A 16,999-nucleotide genomic window follows, 5' to 3' on the forward strand; every position below is an offset into this window, starting at 1 on the left:
TAGAATGAAAAACCTAAGAAGACTAACCAGATTGTTTTGTTTATACAACAATACTATTTGTCCTTTCAAATTCCCTTTAGCTGTATTCCTGGAATCAGCATAACTTCATTGGAACAGAACTTTGGATGCTTTTTGGCATACCACAAAAATAATTGTATTCCCTGAAAAATGAAATAAAAGCAAAAAGAATGCCATAGACCAAAACAGATAGGAAGCTTATTTGGTTATACAACTGCAGAAATACAACCTGTCAGGCTTAAAATACCACTTCTGCAGAAGAGCTGAAATCTAAGAGATTTTGTATGAATTTCAGTGCCACTTGTACATATTTAGAGCTGCAAAGCTTCTAAGATTTCTAGAAATATTGGCAGGGAGAAGATGCTTAACTACCATTTTTCTATCATTTTAAGCTCCTTTCACATTTTCTCCCAATTGAATTTACATTTTATTTCTCACGGAACAGGAAGGTCTCCACAAGTAAATACATTTTAGTGTGATGCATAACACCACCACAACAGAAGTGTACACATTTCCATAGATAAAACTTGCTGAGATAAAGTTTATCCATTAGAGTGACCCTACCATAAGGATCGTTTAATGACAGCGCACAGACATTGCAGTCTTATCTTGTAAGCACCAATGCCAAATGCATCACATATTCATAGTATGGTGCTGTGGCACATGAGCTAAAGCCTTGAGCAATTTGCCATAGTAATGATCATCATTAGCATGGATGTCTCTCAGGTGCTGCATACCTGGCCATACCAATCTACATTTTCTCTTGTGAAAGTAGCATCTGTTCCAGCTGTATGGCTGGCTTTTCCCTTGATCTCTTTCTCATATCTTTGATGATACTTCACCTAACAGGAAGAAAAGAAAATGGAAAGAATCATCCAGATGAGTTTATTCTGTTACACAGACGTTGCATAATAAATAGTAATAAATAAAATTCACATGTTGATAATAAAAGATTGTCAAAATTCCCATTGCCACCAAACTACAGAAGTCAAACAGGCCACTTCAAGATACGAAGAAAAAGAGTGGTGTACTTTTTAACAGTGCACTAAGAACATGGGATTTGCCATTTCAATCCAAACTGTTAGTTCTGTACACTCAGTACCCCCTGCTTGTCAGTGGCTAATCCCTGGTGCTCCAGCAGGTTAAAAAAATATAACTGATGGTAATGTAAATTCACAGATAGCACAGAACACTCCTTCCTGCCTGATCTGCCAGAGGTCAGCTGCGTTCCATTAATAAAGGGGCTTGTTCCTGAAAGACACCAATCTCTCCAGTGAACAATGGAATTTTGGCAATCAACTTTCAAGTTTACACCAATATTTACACTACTTCTGCTGAAGACAAAATAATGCCTAGAACTCAAGGCTGCCCTTTAATCACCATGTGTTTGCCGACACAAATGAAGGGTCTTCCACAGATCAAAGGCAAACAAAAACATTGAAATGTTTTAGACTCGGATGCTTTTGCCTTCAAATTTTCAGGCGCTTTTGCCTTCAAAATTGTAGATCTCCTCTGATTTTCCTTGATGGATCTTAATAATGTTTTAAGCTGACTTCCACCAAGCTAGCACAATATCTTATCTTCTCCAATGAAAAGAGCTTTCCTTTCACTCGCCAGTGACAAAATGGAATTAATTGTACATTTTGAAACAATATTGGTGTCCTTTGACAATGCTTTTTAAAGAATACAGGGATGTGGTTTTGTTCTGTTTTGAGAAGAAAAGAAAGTCAATAAAGATCAGTATAACACAGAGTGAAACAAAAACCTGTCACAGTAAAGAGAGTAAAATAAGTGTGGAATAGAAAGAAATATTTTAAACATCTATAACTATATCAGATGTGTGTGTGTTTATATACATACACATATATACATATACACACACACACATATATACATATATATATATATAAACGCATATTCAAGAAGCTAGTTTCTTTGGTTCATGAAAGCCTCTCTAAAATACTAACACACAGCTCAGTCCTGCAACAGCACTAATGAAGGAAAGGAGGAATGAACTGTAAGGACCCACTGGGAGCATGGAAAGGCATGGCAAAGTACAGCTCTGCAAACTCAGCCTTCCCCTGGTATCAAGTCACCTAGGAATATTGCGGCTGCTGTGTAAGTTAGAGCTGTTCTCCAGCACCTCTAACTCACACTGGGTTGGAGAAAATGAAATCAAAGACCTCAAGTTGTCTCCTCATGGTCCTCCTTCTTAGTAGTATGCAACAGGAGGTTGGGTAAATGGGAAGCTTTTGCCCACAAAAATCCATGGTGTTTGATTCTCGAATAAAATGCCTAATTTTTTCCTTGTGCATAAAACCCAACTTTGTCCCAGAAAAAAGAAAATCGCTTAAAAAATCTCTGGATGAAACGCACTGCTAGCATAATTCCACAATGATCATGGAATTTTTGCCAGTAAACATAAATTTAATCCAAAATCTGTGTGACAATTTTTTATTTATTTCCAAAAAAGAGACTTTGTTTTGGACACTTACATCACTAGCTAATTCGTTAGCTCTCTTGGCTATTTGATAAGCTGGAGTGATCATAGCAGGAAAGCTGCCTTTCCCTCTCCGCTGTTCAAAGTCTTCTGTGTATTTCAACTAGAAAAAAAAATCAAAACAGTTCAGGAGCAACTAGATCACAGAGACTTATCTTGATTATCACACATTATCAGTTTTTAAAGTTGCAAAGTCAGGCATTCCATAGCTAGGAATTTCTGGAAGGATGATGAACCATGAAGTCTGGATCTACCTCCTTTGTGTATATGTTTTACAACATAGTCTTTAATTATACGATCACATGCCTTCCACAGGACCTCTATGTCTCATTCAAGGTATAGGATGGATCACAGCTGTTTAAAGAAAATACTGAAGTTGTCTGCAAGGTACCTGCTCTATTTAAATTAGAGTCAGGCAGCTTCATGCTTTACCTTGAATGGGGCCCAGCTGCTGGCTATAGAACAAACTGGTTCTCTGTCTTCAGTTCTGACAGCCAGCTAGTCCTATAATGGCCTAGGACTGAACACTGTCTTTATATGTGGAAGCCTTAAACATTTAATGGTAAAATGTAGCATGGTAATACACACTTCAAGAGTCTGCATTTCAAATATTAATTTTTACTTCTCTTCATGTTCATATTTTTAAGCAATTTAGATATGTCCTAAGAGTCACTTGCGGAGTCAAAAAACAGTTTTCCTCTATTTCACTTACATCACTTGAAAGCTGTCCTCCAGCCTTAGAATGAAGGATATCTGGAGTGTCTACAACAGAGGTAAACTTCGAAACTCTTTCGTCATGTCCCCGCTTATATTCTACCTGGAGGAGAAAAGAGATATAAAATACATGTTACAAACAATAATTAGCAAATATCTATTTCCTGTCAGAAGGTCTCAACAGAAAATGGGCAACAGCAGTCATGACAATCCCAACTGTACAGTCAAGCTATTGGCATTATTTAAGGTCCAATCTCCTTAAAGTAAATGCCAGCAAGGGACAGAAATGGCCCCAAATAATCAAAGTTTCAAATTATACTAGATTTATGTGAGCCATACTTTTCATTAAAAATGTTATGAGAATAGTTGTTAATGGCACAAAGTACTAAGATCACACTGCAATGACAATGCAAACAGTGTTTGCAGAAACCAATGCAATACTTCAAAATTATTTTTACAGGTTTTATTTTTACTTGACTTATTTTTATAAAGCAGTAATTCTGTGTGCATATATGATTTAAAGTAGCTTGTATATAAATTCAGTTTAATATTACAGGTATTTAATTTCTTACAATAAAGAGGAAAAGATCAGAAGATGTAAATAAATACATTAATAAAGACGTAAAATGAAAATAAAGATAATGAAATAAACATTTTAGAGTGGTTCATTGATTTCTTTTAGGTTGTCAAAAATTAATATATGTTTCAGAAAATGTTTATATGTTTATATTGTCATTTATCCTATGTCTTCCCAAACCAAGTAGTTTGCTAGAATCTCCTGTGTCCATGTATCATATTAAGGTTTTCTCACTTTGTAGAATGTCCATCACAGAACCCACTGTTTAAGGTGAACGGCTTAAACCTAGGATTCTCCAACTTCAGAAATTCTAACATACATTTCAAAAAACTGAGACTTACATTACTGCTTAGTTGAGTGGCTCTCTTAGCAACCTGATAACCTGGAGTGATCATAGCAGGAAAGCTGCCTTTGCCTCTGCGTTGTTCATATTCTTCTGTATATTGTAACTAGAAAATTAACATTTTTGGTTTTGTTGTTATAGAAAAACCCACTGTTGTTTAATGTCATTCCTCTTTTAATGCCTGCTTCCTAAAGGTATGGGTCAATTCATGTTTTTTAAAAGTAAACAAATTAAGGTGCATATACTTTATAAGATTATTAGGTGGAAATATTTCCTACGTACAATAGAAAATATTCTCCATTCATATCAATTACCCACTGTTAATTGCCAACGTTGACTGGGTCACTAATGCATTGTATGGACTCAGACAATCGGTCATACTTCAGAAGTGATTTCCATCAGTCATGGAAAGACAGTCTATGAAAGGTCTACACTACAGAAGAGAAGGCCTGTTTTCCATCATGAGTTCTGCTCTACTGAGGTGAACAGCACTGCATGCTAGATCAGTAAATAATCAAGGTCACCTCAGATATCATTGGTCAGTAGTTGAAATCCACCTCAATTACATAAATACATAAATGTATGATTTCCAAGATAGGTAATAACATTGTCACTTGACTAACTACTTACATAGCTAACTATGGATATTCATAGAAGTAAACATGTCAGTCTCTCTTTTGGTAACATATTATTATAAGTTTGGCTTTAGTACACTGGAAAGTCTTCAGAATATGATAACCCATGAAAATAAAGCTATTCCAAACATCAGCCCACTTACATCATTTAAATTCTTCTGTGCCTGAGTCATCCTGACCATCTGAGGATCTGGGATGGCTCCTGAGTACAATGATTTTCCCTCCTCATAGGCAGCACAGTAGGCATTCTACAAAACAAAAATTGAATAACAAGCAATCCGTACCCCTGTTTTAATACACAAACAGTTGTTGTGACAGGAAAAAAGGAAACACACACAACAGCCTAGGAGTGAGATTTACCCTGTGCAGGTGTAACACACAGGGCCTATACTCTATGTATTTTTTGGGTGCCAAGGCAGAGCCTGTCTGGCCAGACCTGACATCAGCACATCAGGATCAAGATGTCAGCCTCCTGAGTGAGGCTCAAATGATTCCCCCTGGGAATCAGACCACTTCTGGTGAAGCTTTGGTGTCAACAGAAAGGAGACACTGAGTATGGCTGTACATGCAGCAGTCCAAACTGCTAATTGTACAGATACACTCTCCTGTCCCCATCTTCTGATTCTTGCACCTTAAGCTATAATCAAGCCATATTGCCTTGAAAAGTTTAGCCAAATGAAAAGTGATGGCTTTTTTAAGACAGAAATGCTGTGAGTAAAACCTTAACAACCAAAACAACCAAGGCCAATACTTAGTAGCCCACAGTCTGGCAGCTCTCCTGCAGGCAATGCCTTGGAGACTTGAGGGATATTTCTTACCTGGCTGGCCAGCTGTTGGACTTGACATGCAGCTTCAATGTCTCTGGACCTCACATCCCACTGAAAGACTGATTTGAATCGTTCACCTTCCTCTCGATATTTTATCTACAAAAAAATGACTTGGTATTAACAGTTTGCTAGTACACACACACACACACACACAGGCACACACACTCACACACCCCTCCCAGAAGGGATGCAAAAATGGACACAAACAAGGTGAATAGAGTCTCTTAGTCCAAAGTTATATGGATTCTGCATGAATTACAGCAAAAAATGGAGAGTAACGCACTGCTTCTGTTATTTTGACTTGGAATTCCCACCGTAACAAATCCACTTCAGTGCCTGCTACTTTTGACTGCAGTTTCACCATCACCTTAAACCAGTCCAAATGCAGGCTACTTCCAAGAACACCTCCCGCCATACTAGGTGTTAGTTTTAAGCCAAGTCAGTTCATTGGTCTGGCTCACTGCAAAACCATCAGTGCCAACCCAAGAGAGGCAAAGGAACAACCTAATTGCACAGAACTAATTCTTTGGGTGGCAATATTAACCTGGCTCAGCTTAAGACAATTTACTCTAGTCATAATGTTTACCTGTGTGCTCGTTAGATCTCCACTTACAACAAACCAGCCTAGTTTTCAGTGCCAACTAACAAATTCACCCTGAAGGCACATTTATATATGATACGAATGCAGAAACCTGTGGACTATGGCAAGCAAGCCCAATCCACCAAATTTCATCATTCCACAAGAAAATACCAATCACCTTCTGACAGCCTGCAAAAACTCTCCATCTTTCCTCCTTCTCCCTCTTTTCACCACCACCACTTCCAGCCTGCTCATGTGCACAAAGGCCTCATAGCCTGTAGCTCTACACCACGCAAAGACTACATAACTACTTCCTCTGCCTCCCATTCTTGGCAAAGCAGTCTACGGAAGAAAAGATTAGCTTTAGCCCTTAGATCAAACATCTACACTCCAAACCACACAGCCAGCTTCTACCTAAGATTTTTGCTATTACTGGAGCTGCATGTCTGTAAAGGAACGGCATATTATAGTTGAAATCTGGCATGAAGTTCTGAAAGAATAATTTGGTCTTTAGCTAACACTTTGAGGTGAAATAATCTATTAAGATAGAAATCCCCAAGAAATATTAAGCAGAACATACCAATCAAGCATTAGATGAAAGAACTGTTACCTGGTGCATAATGTCCTACTCTCCTGTTTCCCTGCACAGTGTCCATTAAGTATCAAGATTGTGTAAATGCAACTGAGCAGCATATTTAGTCCTGGGTCATCATTTTCCTACTGTTTCTTACTTTTATAAAGACAGCATAAAGAGATCCAAATGAAATCAAAGTCCTGTTATGCAACACACTCTACAGATGCAAAAAATACAGTCCCTGCCCTGAAGGGGTGTAATCCAAACTGAATGGACAGAAAAGTCACTGAGCATGTACACCATTATCCCTATTTTATAAATGAAGAACAGAAGGACAGAGAGATTACTGATTTGTCTGCTCACACAGAAATTCTGCATAGGTGGAGGGAACTGAATTTTTATCTCTACATTCTAGTCAGTGTCTCAACACAAGACTTACATGAGAGCATTTTGTTAGGATTTAAGAAACGTGTTAAATTTTCTGCATAAGAAACGCTCCTACGTATAAAATAATACAGTAGCTATTTAAACCTTTTCTCAGGTTAGCATTACTTTATACATTTACGCATGAAAAAGTTTTCCTAGATCAAAAATTTCTACAGAAGTACTCACTTCAAGTGAGTACTGCAGAACCAGCTTCTTTACTAACCATAGCAATTTTCTCTCTGGAGCTGAACCTCATTACATGATTGAAAAGAACAGAAGGTGATTTAGGTGTAAAAACCAAGTGAAAGTGATCTTTGAGCTATAATTTTCCTGGCATGTATATTCACAAACACTGGAAGTATCGGAGTCTCATATCACTGCCTAAAAACAGAAATAGATCCTGCAGTAATCCCAAACTCATTCTTGGCCAGATCTGTCACACAGTTTAAAGTAAGTGTCATAGCCACTGTTGAAATAGTTACAGCCAATGATATTGCAAAATCTGATGTATAAGAATACTGAACAAGAATGATAAAGAAAAGATATAGTATCTGGTAAGGGCTATTGAATGTACATCAACTTTGTACAGTTGATAGAAAAAATAGGAACTGTAGTATATTATAATATAAATAACACCACTTCCATCTCTTATTTTAATATGATGGCTGATCATATTTAAACACATTGGTTGGGTTACTAAATATAGTTATGCAATGAATGGTACTATTTTAGAGTACCAAAAGACATGACATTTGAGAAAGCCGCGTTACACTTAGAAATGAGCTAGCTACCAGTTATTATCGGCTGTGTTTCTGTTCTTTCCTCATTTTATAGAGTTCATATTAATACAAGTTTGAAACAAATGTATCTGGAGGAAAACAGTGCAAGACACAAAAGAAAGACATTCGAAAAGAAAAGACTTTGAGCGCCCCTAAGGGTTTGCAGATGCACAGCAGCTTTTTAGAGGATCGCTGCAGCTAAATGGCCATGAAAAGCTGCTCCATTCTTCACGTCTTAGCAAAACATTGTCAGCGAAACCAGGCAAGTCCATGCAAGTTCCCTGGGCTTTATGTGTTCTTACAAAGGGGGAATATCAGCCCAGGTTGGTCAGAAATAGTTAACAAAGCATGTCTGTGAACTTTTGCCTCCAGCCCCCGAGACGGAATTTATTTTTGTTTCACGCCACTTAGCATCAGGTTCAGACGAGATCTTAAAGCAAGTTGGTCACTCTTTTTCCCAAGGGTTGTGTAAACCCCCCTGATTTAGTTCCTAGGTTTGCATAGCTCTGGGCAGTATCTCTTGCAGTTTAAGTGAACAAGGCTTCCACGCAGGTAATCGGATTTGCCAGATAAGAGTCTGCGTCTCTGAAAGTATGAGCATATTCAAATATAAGCTTTTTACTTGGTTTCTTATGAGAGAATCCATTTGAAAAATTATGATTCAAACCTGAGTCCAGATTCTACTGCTGTGAAGGAACATAGGCAGGTAAATAAAGAATACCTATTTATATTTCTGAAACAAAACACAGTGTGATATCAAAATGGAAAACAAAGCTAAACACCTTTGGCGCTCAAACTTCTTACCTCGCTTACCACTTCCGATTGTTTTTTTGCATTTATGTTTACTGGTGTCTCAAATACACTTGTGAATGTGTTGTTTTTTGGATTATGCCTAAAAAAGAAAGCGTAAAAGGACATTAGGAATCTATCAGACAGTCCATCAGAAAGGTTCTCTGAGTACTCAGAAACACACCACCAACCTCCACCCTCCTATACATAACTTATCTCCCACTCACACAAAGATCTCAGATTACATTCATGTTATTATTATATGGAGAAAGTGCCTAGAGCAAAATTAATTTTAATGATCATCATATCAATGCTGTTTCTAATAACAAAAGAGAATAATAGAATAAAAAACAACTGTCATCTCTCCTTTTTCAGATGACAAATTTGACAGGAATTGATCATTACAAAATAAAAACTTCCTAGAACAAACCAACTCCAAAATCTGCATTTTACACATTTTTCTGATTATTAGCTCAACCCTGTTAACTCTTAAACACTGATGTGGAAAGCACTGAATTTTATGGTCGAGTTTATTTTCTTCCCAAAATACTGAAATGGCACTTAATTTGGTAACTTTTAACATAATGAACAAAACAGCAAATGAGGAAGCTTTATACACAGTAACAAGAATTTCCCATCATTTTTGATTCATGTAAATCCAGACAGATGCACTAAAGTCACTGACATTGCAGTTTCACACCACAGGTGGGACCAGACTGAGTCCAAATGGTGATTTTCTATTACATTAAGATTACTTGACATTTTAGACCTTTACTAAAAACAAAAACAAAAAAACAAAAAAACACTTACGCGTGACAGTAGGGCTTTTTCTCATGGCTAATAAAGTTATTTACTGTTAACATCATCTTGCATATTTCACAGTGAAAACAGGCTTTATGCCATATCTGGAAATACCAAAAAACAGAAACAAAACTGAAGTTATTTTTATTTCATTACCATTCTGTTGAGTTTTAAATCTCACTATTGATCCTTTCCATTTACTTCATGGATAACTATTCTTCTTCAAGCAATATGTCTACAATTAACTCATTTTGATTCTGGTCCCAGTTACGGGTTAAGAATTTTTGGAACCAAGAGATTTGCACTGTGTTAAAAGTGCTAATCCACACATTTATTATAGTCCAAAATAATAAAGAGAACTGACCTGATCTATACAGTTAATCTTCTCAGCAGGGTAAACCCCATAGCCACATCTAGCACACGGCTGCACATTCATCTTGAAATCCGCAGAGTGAAAAATATATAGGTTTATACAAAAGGTTCAAAGAGTATGAAAGTGACTTTTTGGCCTGTGCGAAGCACGCTCTAGACACTCCAGTCAGGGCCTTTTGCTGTGGTCAATGGCTCCCATCAAAGCTGCGAATTGAAGTCTGTTGCTCCCTTTGCTGACCTTCTGTTTCAAAGTCAGCTGCAGGCTGGCTTTTAAAGCTGCCAGTTAGTAAGAGTGGTTATTTTGGCAACTGTGTCAGTGCATAAGGGAGGGGAGCAATATCTTTCTCTAAATAGCAGAATGAACTCACAGAAATGAATCACGTTCAGGTGAGCATTAGAATCAGATCATTTAGTATTTCAGTTTTGCTGTAAAGCTAGTAGTCATAAGCCCAGGATGAAGAGAAATGTATATACAGAAGCAACAATTATCATAGTTGCTCTTCACCATGATATATAGCAAGTGACCTCATTTCGGACTAGTCTATGTATTTCCGAACGGCCTTACATCAGAAGGAAGCACCACCAGGGAAGAAGGCCAGAAAGGCACCTGTAGCATCCTGGCCCTTTGTCACCTCTAGAAGAGGTACGCCGGCATTGCCCCAGCCAAGCCACAAACTCCTTCCCTTGGAGCCAATTCAGTTTCTCTTGGTGTGTTATGGGGAGCTGAGCCAAACCACATTCATTCCTTGTCTTTCTCTGTCTAGTCAACCTACCACTCCGTCGCCACACATAGGACACACAGTGCAGTGGTCAGAGACTTTTATCTCAAAGAATTCTAAACAGGGTAGGTACAAATCCAAACATCTATCTTCCGTGGAAAAGTCATAGGAAAGGAACTATTTAGTATTGAACAGAATGAACAAAGCCGCTATTTAACAGTGAACATGAAGAGTAGAGTGGCATAGGTCAGAACATAAAAATTCCTTAGCCAAATAATGTTACTTAAGAATCATTATGCCTGATATTAGGATCCAACCAAGTTTTTAGGGTTATCAAGTCTGCTCTGAACAAAAGAAGCTATTAATTTTTACTGGCTACAAATGGTCAGGATTTGAGATTTACATCTCACCTGGATCATAAAACCTCCAGCTGCAGGGCTCCATCACACTGGGACGTTGCAGCTTTCTCTCTGCTGCCTCTACTCAGTCACCCATACATCCACCCCACTTCCCGTATCAGCAGCAGTCTTAGGACAGTGCTAAGCACTTTCCTTTTGTGTAAATTACAATCAACTCAATCAAAATCAGTGCCTTCTAAAGCTTATGTGTACACTTAGAAGGCCACCTACTCAAGACATGGAGATACCCAGCTCTGCTTAACTTACTATTGCTACTTTTACTGAATGCTGACAATGTACTGGCACAATGTACTGTCAGCAACTGGTGTGCTGAAAATAGAGCTCCTAATCTGAAGAGCAATGGCTATGGCACATCCTGCAGACACTTAAGGCCTTTCAAAATAGGTGATTAGTGTCAATATATAAACAATTATATTTTCATTAAAAGATCTTTTCAAAGAACACAACTTCTTGCATTAAAATACCTGCCGAGTTACCTGGTGCTATTCCTTTTAGGATCAGGAGCAATTTTATATTGACTATATTGACATCACTGTAATATTTATTATGCTCACATCTGTGAACCAAAGTAATTTGGAGGTCTTCCAGTTTCCTTCTCACACAGTTTTTCATCTTGTCCCAAACTGACATTATGTTTACAGGAATGACCTATATTAGGGTCACAGCAGCCGGGCTGTTCCCTTCTTGTTTAGTGCTGGACACACTACCAGCTGCTGCCTCTTTGTGCTCATCTACTCCAAGGGTCAACACACTGTATATTTTCTAGATAGTCCTGGTTTTGTTGTTTCTATTCAAACCCATGCTAGAATCCTAGGTCTTCCTACACCCTGGCAAGAAAGAAAGATGCACAAGGTCCTCCTGACCCTGCACAGAAAATACATTTTTAAGGCACTGCTGAAATGACTGCTGAGAGGTGCTGGAAGCAGGACATCCCCGAATGACACAAAACTACATGACTCAGCAGCTACAAAACAAACCATTCATCCAGGAGCCACCTGAAGATCTGGACATCAAGGCATACAACATAGTGTATACTGTGCACTCAGTCAGCATACTAGAGGTCCTGGAGAAGAACAAGACAATGTATTCCTTCCAAGAGGACTGTCAGAGCTAGAAGCTCTTCGTTTCACAGATAAAAGCTATTTCATTTCCATACACACGAAGCATGTTTGTTTCTTTTCATAATGCCACTTATTACCATCCTGGCTGAAAGTCAGCAAATACATTGTCCAAGTTCTCCTCCTTCTCCCAAGTAACAGCATGTTCAAAGAGGGAAGTATGAAAGGCAAAAATGCCCTAGACATTTACTTTTCTTTCCCAGCTGTTCCACTCCCTTCACATCCACTGTGTGCCAAATTCTGTTCAACTTTATTGAAGATTTCCTCAATTCTGAGCACCTCAGAACTGCCATATTGCTCTATTTAAGTGAACAGAGCAAAACTGCTCTATTCCTGACCATTCTGGATAAAAACTGAATTGCTAATAGAAAAGACAGTTTATTGAAAAACAAGCATTGTATGGTCTCATTACACTTCATTTTGATCATGCAAGGAATTAAATCACAAAACCAGTGCAAGTTTGTTATCTTGACAAATCTTAGCAAGGCATTTTCTCTTCAGTTAAAAGCTCATTGTGGCTTTTTTCCTCCTTCAAGTAAGGCCCTGTAAAGGCTTTTTGATATCAGTGAAAATTTTAAAAAGCTTTACTTAGCAGTAGAACCTTAATCAATGTGGTTTAAAAGTAGTGCCGTCATATATAAAGCACAAGGAAACAGCACATTGAAAGTGCAAATTAGTAGGACGAAATACTGTTACCTCTCCAACCACCTTAAACTCATTGCATTAACTGCACAGAAAGCTTGGAGCATGTCTGCATGGAATGTAGAATCACCCTGGTCACAGGAAGCAGCCTCCGAGGGCTCTAACATCCAAGTCCGGACTGCCTTTTCCATCATTCCTGAATCGTGGCTATGCCCTTCCAGCCACATGAAACAGCAGGAAGCCAGACACCAGCACACCCCAGCAACAGTATCTTCCTTCTGCTTGCAGAGAAAGGTGCCGTTTCCTCACACAGACTGCAGGACGTTACCCACTGTTAAAAGTCACCTGTAGAAGTTCAAACATTGGCCTTGCCTCAGCATAACCTTCTCTGAACCACATAGTTATTAAGATACCTAGACTCATAGCCTTTTGTCTCATATAGCTTTCTTCATGCTAAGCAAATTTAGCATAGTAACAAATTAGCTTGCAAAAACATTGAGTGAAAGGTGGAAAAGACTCATCAGCACCAGGATCTCCCAAGACTAGGCAAAAAGCTCTTTGGGACTGCCTTCCTATCTTTTCACATTTTGCTATTATGGAAACCAGCCAACAACTGATTACATTTCACAACTAAAAGCATTTGTACTTACACTTTCCCTTTGCTGCCAGAGTCTGGAAAACTTGAGCATGAAGGCATTTTGCAAATGCTTGTAATAGAGCAAGAGCAAAAAAGAGAGTGAGAGAAGAGAGAGACAGAAGAAAAGAACCAAAAGGCCAAGACGTAAGGCAGCACTGTTACAAAGCAGCTGAAGAACTGGTGAGGATGTGATACAACCTCAACTGAAAGCTTGAAGAAAAGTGTGCAAAACATGCACAACAGAACCTATGTGTGTACAGTGAGACCTCCAAGGACCAGATATTCGCGTTTGTCAGGTATTATAACCTAAAAATGCCCCAACTTTAAAACTAATAAAACATGGCAGTGTAATAGACCACTCCAGACAGATCACAGAGAAATCCCACCCAAACACACATGCAGAGTTGACTGGCTGCACTATTCTACCGAGATTCATAAACTCATGGTGTACAAAACCATACTGCACAATCTCAGTATTCCCACACATGCTTTCTTGCAAAATATACAAAATCCTAACAATTGTCATTTAGGGGGGAACATCTTGCGAGCTGCTCAAATTCCCCACCCTGAAAGTACCCCCACCTCTGTCTCCTGGGCCTCGGCAAAGCTCTCCCCTTGCTTTCACAGATGTTGTGCAGAACACAGCACACAGTTATTATTCCAGACAGGTACTATTTAGTTGCCTCAAGCCTTCTAGTTTGTACCTGCCATCTACCTTCCAATTTCCCAAAGGCACATTCCATTGTCATCCTGCAGCTGCTTAGGTGATAGTTAAACAGTTCTTTTCTACAATGCAAATATCCAGTCAAAAGCTTCATTATTAATGTTTTTAGAGAGTAGAGTGAGTCTCCAGGGATAAGAAAAGGAATGCTGATGCTATAGGTATCACACCGCTGGCTCTTCCCCCTGCCCAGTAATGCATATGGCCAGCTGTGCGATATTACACGAGAAAATTTTTCCTTCCTGACCCTTCCCCAGCTAGCAATCACTCCATGCCCTGAAGCAAGACACTTCCTTCTACTATCCTTTCTAATTTCCCCCTTACTCATTACTGAAAAAAGCATGATTTTGTGAAAAATCTAGCACTTTATATTCCATTAAAATTGGTTAATCTAACATGTAGTTAAGAAAGGCATTGCAGCGCACTAAGGAATCCATGTTTGTGAATGCCAACAACTGATGTGAAAAGAAAGCAGAAATAGGAGTTTCCTCAACAGTTCAAGTCAGAAATTCCCTATACATAAATCTATTAGTCACCTCTTGCAGATTGACAAGCATTTCAATACACAACAATACTACTTTCTCAAAGTCAATATACATGACTTTCAGAACAGATCCTGTTCTAGACCTACTAAATTTGGCCATGAGGAGCAGGTGATGATAATAAACATTTTCATCAGGAAAAATAAAGCTACTGCTAGCACACAGTCTCTGGATTCCCTAAGTAAACACCACATGTTGTTGGGAAAGTACATTTTCATATTCTGAAGTCAGGAGCCACTGCCAGTCACTGCTGGTGCACAGCAGAGTCCTCTCCCACCTTTCCTCTTCGTGCGTTTGCTTGAAGAACTAGTCATTTCCAGTGTCTCCATTGTCCACAATGATCTGTTACGGATTTGGAAATGCTGCTGGCTTCTTGAAAAGAAGCAGGCAACAGATGGCACGAGAGGAATGACAGGATTCTGCTAGAGTTTGGTTTTCAGGGGCAAACTTTGGCTACATCTCCAACCAGGAGCTGCAGGCATAACCCCACGAAGCAGAGACCAGCAGCAGCACGCAGAAACACAGCACCAGCCGCAGCGCAGTTCGGAAGCACCTCTGCCGCTCGGAAGTACCTCTGCCGCTCGGGAGCGATGACCTGTAGTGAAGCTAAAGGCTGTTTGTTACAGCACTTGTGTTTTGTGCCAATTACAAGGCAGTTACTCTGAAAAATGTCGCTCTGATGTAAATCTCTTCAGGTATTGAATGCTAAACACCACGCACTGCTGGGTAGGTGTATGATTTTGCAGGATTGGAGCCTAGATCCTAGATCCAGGAGTAATTAGCAAGACGGTGCCAATCTTCAGCCCGTGCACTGGACCGCTGGGCCTGATGCAGCGGCTACACAGCAGGGGATCATAATTAGCAGAGATGCAACACACTCAGTAATTGCAAAGATGAGGAAATGCCCCTGAAGCTTACATAGGGGAAAATTTTTCCTTACATCCAGACAATCTCATGTCACTTCATAACTTAGGGCTCCTCTTCCGAAGGGCAGTGACAGAACGCAGCTACCACAAGTAGTAATTTCCTTTTGCTGTGATGCAGCTCTCACTGCCAGGGAAGGGGGGAGGCCCGGGACACCTGAGCGCACCGCACCGCGCACCGCACCGGGCAGTGCGCTGGTCCCGAGGGGCCGCACGTCCGCCCCAGGCCGCCCCGGGCGGGCGGCAACGGCCGCGGCGCAGCGGCCGGGCCCCGCGGGGCGGGACGGGGCAGGGCGGGACGGGACGGGGACGGGCGGCGGCCGCCGCCGCCGCCGCTTTCGGTTTTGCTTCTGCCGCGCCGGACCGCCGCGCCAAGGCAAGGCAAGGCAAGGCAAGGCAAGCCCCTGCCCCGGCCCTGGCCCTGCGCGCCGCCGCGGGTCGGGGCGCCCCCCGCCCGCTTCCCGCTTCCCTGCCCGCTTCCCGCCGCGCCGCGCCCCTCCTCCCGCGCCCCCCTGCCCGCTTCCCGCCGCGCCTCCCGCCCGCCCCTCAGGCAGCCGCGGCGCTGCCGCCCTCCCCCAGCCCGCCGCTGCCCGCTGCGGTGCCCCGCTGGCCGCGCCGGGCCTGGCCGCGCCTCGCTGCGGGCTGCCGCCGGGGCGCCCGTGCGCGGGTGGGGGCAGCGCGGCTCCTTGGGCCTTGAGGCGGCTGGCGCTGGCGGCCGCCCGTCTGCGGGAGGGGGCGGGAACGCGGCAGCTTTAACGCTCGTCCCCGCGCGGCGCTGCCCGCGGCCGCCTGGGCGCCCGTTTCGGTGAAGATCCCCGAGGGAGGTGCCCGTCTGTCAGCACCGGGTTGAGCCCCGGCCTTCGGGAGCTGCTGGTGTCTCACGGGCCTCAAACACCTCCCGAGGCTAAAAAAACCTTTTCTTCCTGGTGTCCCGAACCTGGGCTCGGGTTACACTGACTGTCGCTCCGGCGCCCGCACCGAGCGGGTTACCGCCTTTTCACTTGTCGACGGCAAACAAAGTCCTTAATCCGTTGAAAGTTCAGCGGGGCAGTTTTCAAGTTAGGCGTCAAAGCGCGCTCCTCCGAGTTAAGTGTAACGTGCCAGCAAGTTTAGCCTGGCGAACCGCGGGGAGGGGCGGGAAGTGCTGAACCGAGGGGCTGCAGCTGCTCGAGGGGGCTCGGCCCGGTTCAGCGCGGGGAGCCCGGCCCGGCCCGGCCCGGCTCGGTTCAGCTCGGGGAGCCCGGCCTGGCCCCGCCGCGCCCCGCTCCGCGCTGAGCGGCCTCGGGCGGCTCCGCCACGGGAGCTGGTGACAAGCAGCCGCTCCTGGTGTGGGATCCCGGCAG

General features: G+C 41.7%; 1 protein-coding gene across 1 annotated transcript in view; it reads right to left on the reverse strand.

Moving 5' to 3' along the window:
• The window catches only part of NRAP (nebulin related anchoring protein), a 54,150-nt gene extending 44,151 nt beyond the window's left edge, over window positions 1-9,999 (reverse strand). Inside the window, exons 1-9 of the mRNA XM_067299558.1 lie at window positions 9,928-9,999; window positions 9,573-9,667; window positions 8,778-8,865; window positions 5,606-5,710; window positions 4,931-5,035; window positions 4,151-4,258; window positions 3,231-3,335; window positions 2,514-2,621; window positions 756-860 (exon numbers count right to left, since the gene is read on the reverse strand). Coding sequence (XP_067155659.1) covers window positions 756-860; window positions 2,514-2,621; window positions 3,231-3,335; window positions 4,151-4,258; window positions 4,931-5,035; window positions 5,606-5,710; window positions 8,778-8,865; window positions 9,573-9,667; window positions 9,928-9,999 — 891 coding nt within the window. The remainder of the gene's footprint in view (window positions 1-755; window positions 861-2,513; window positions 2,622-3,230; window positions 3,336-4,150; window positions 4,259-4,930; window positions 5,036-5,605; window positions 5,711-8,777; window positions 8,866-9,572; window positions 9,668-9,927) is intronic.
• Window positions 10,000-16,999: the final 7,000 nt, after the last annotated feature.

The sequence above is a fragment of the Apteryx mantelli genome, chromosome 7 (genome assembly GCF_036417845.1).
Source record: "Apteryx mantelli isolate bAptMan1 chromosome 7, bAptMan1.hap1, whole genome shotgun sequence".
Lineage (NCBI taxonomy): Eukaryota > Metazoa > Chordata > Aves > Apterygiformes > Apterygidae > Apteryx > Apteryx mantelli.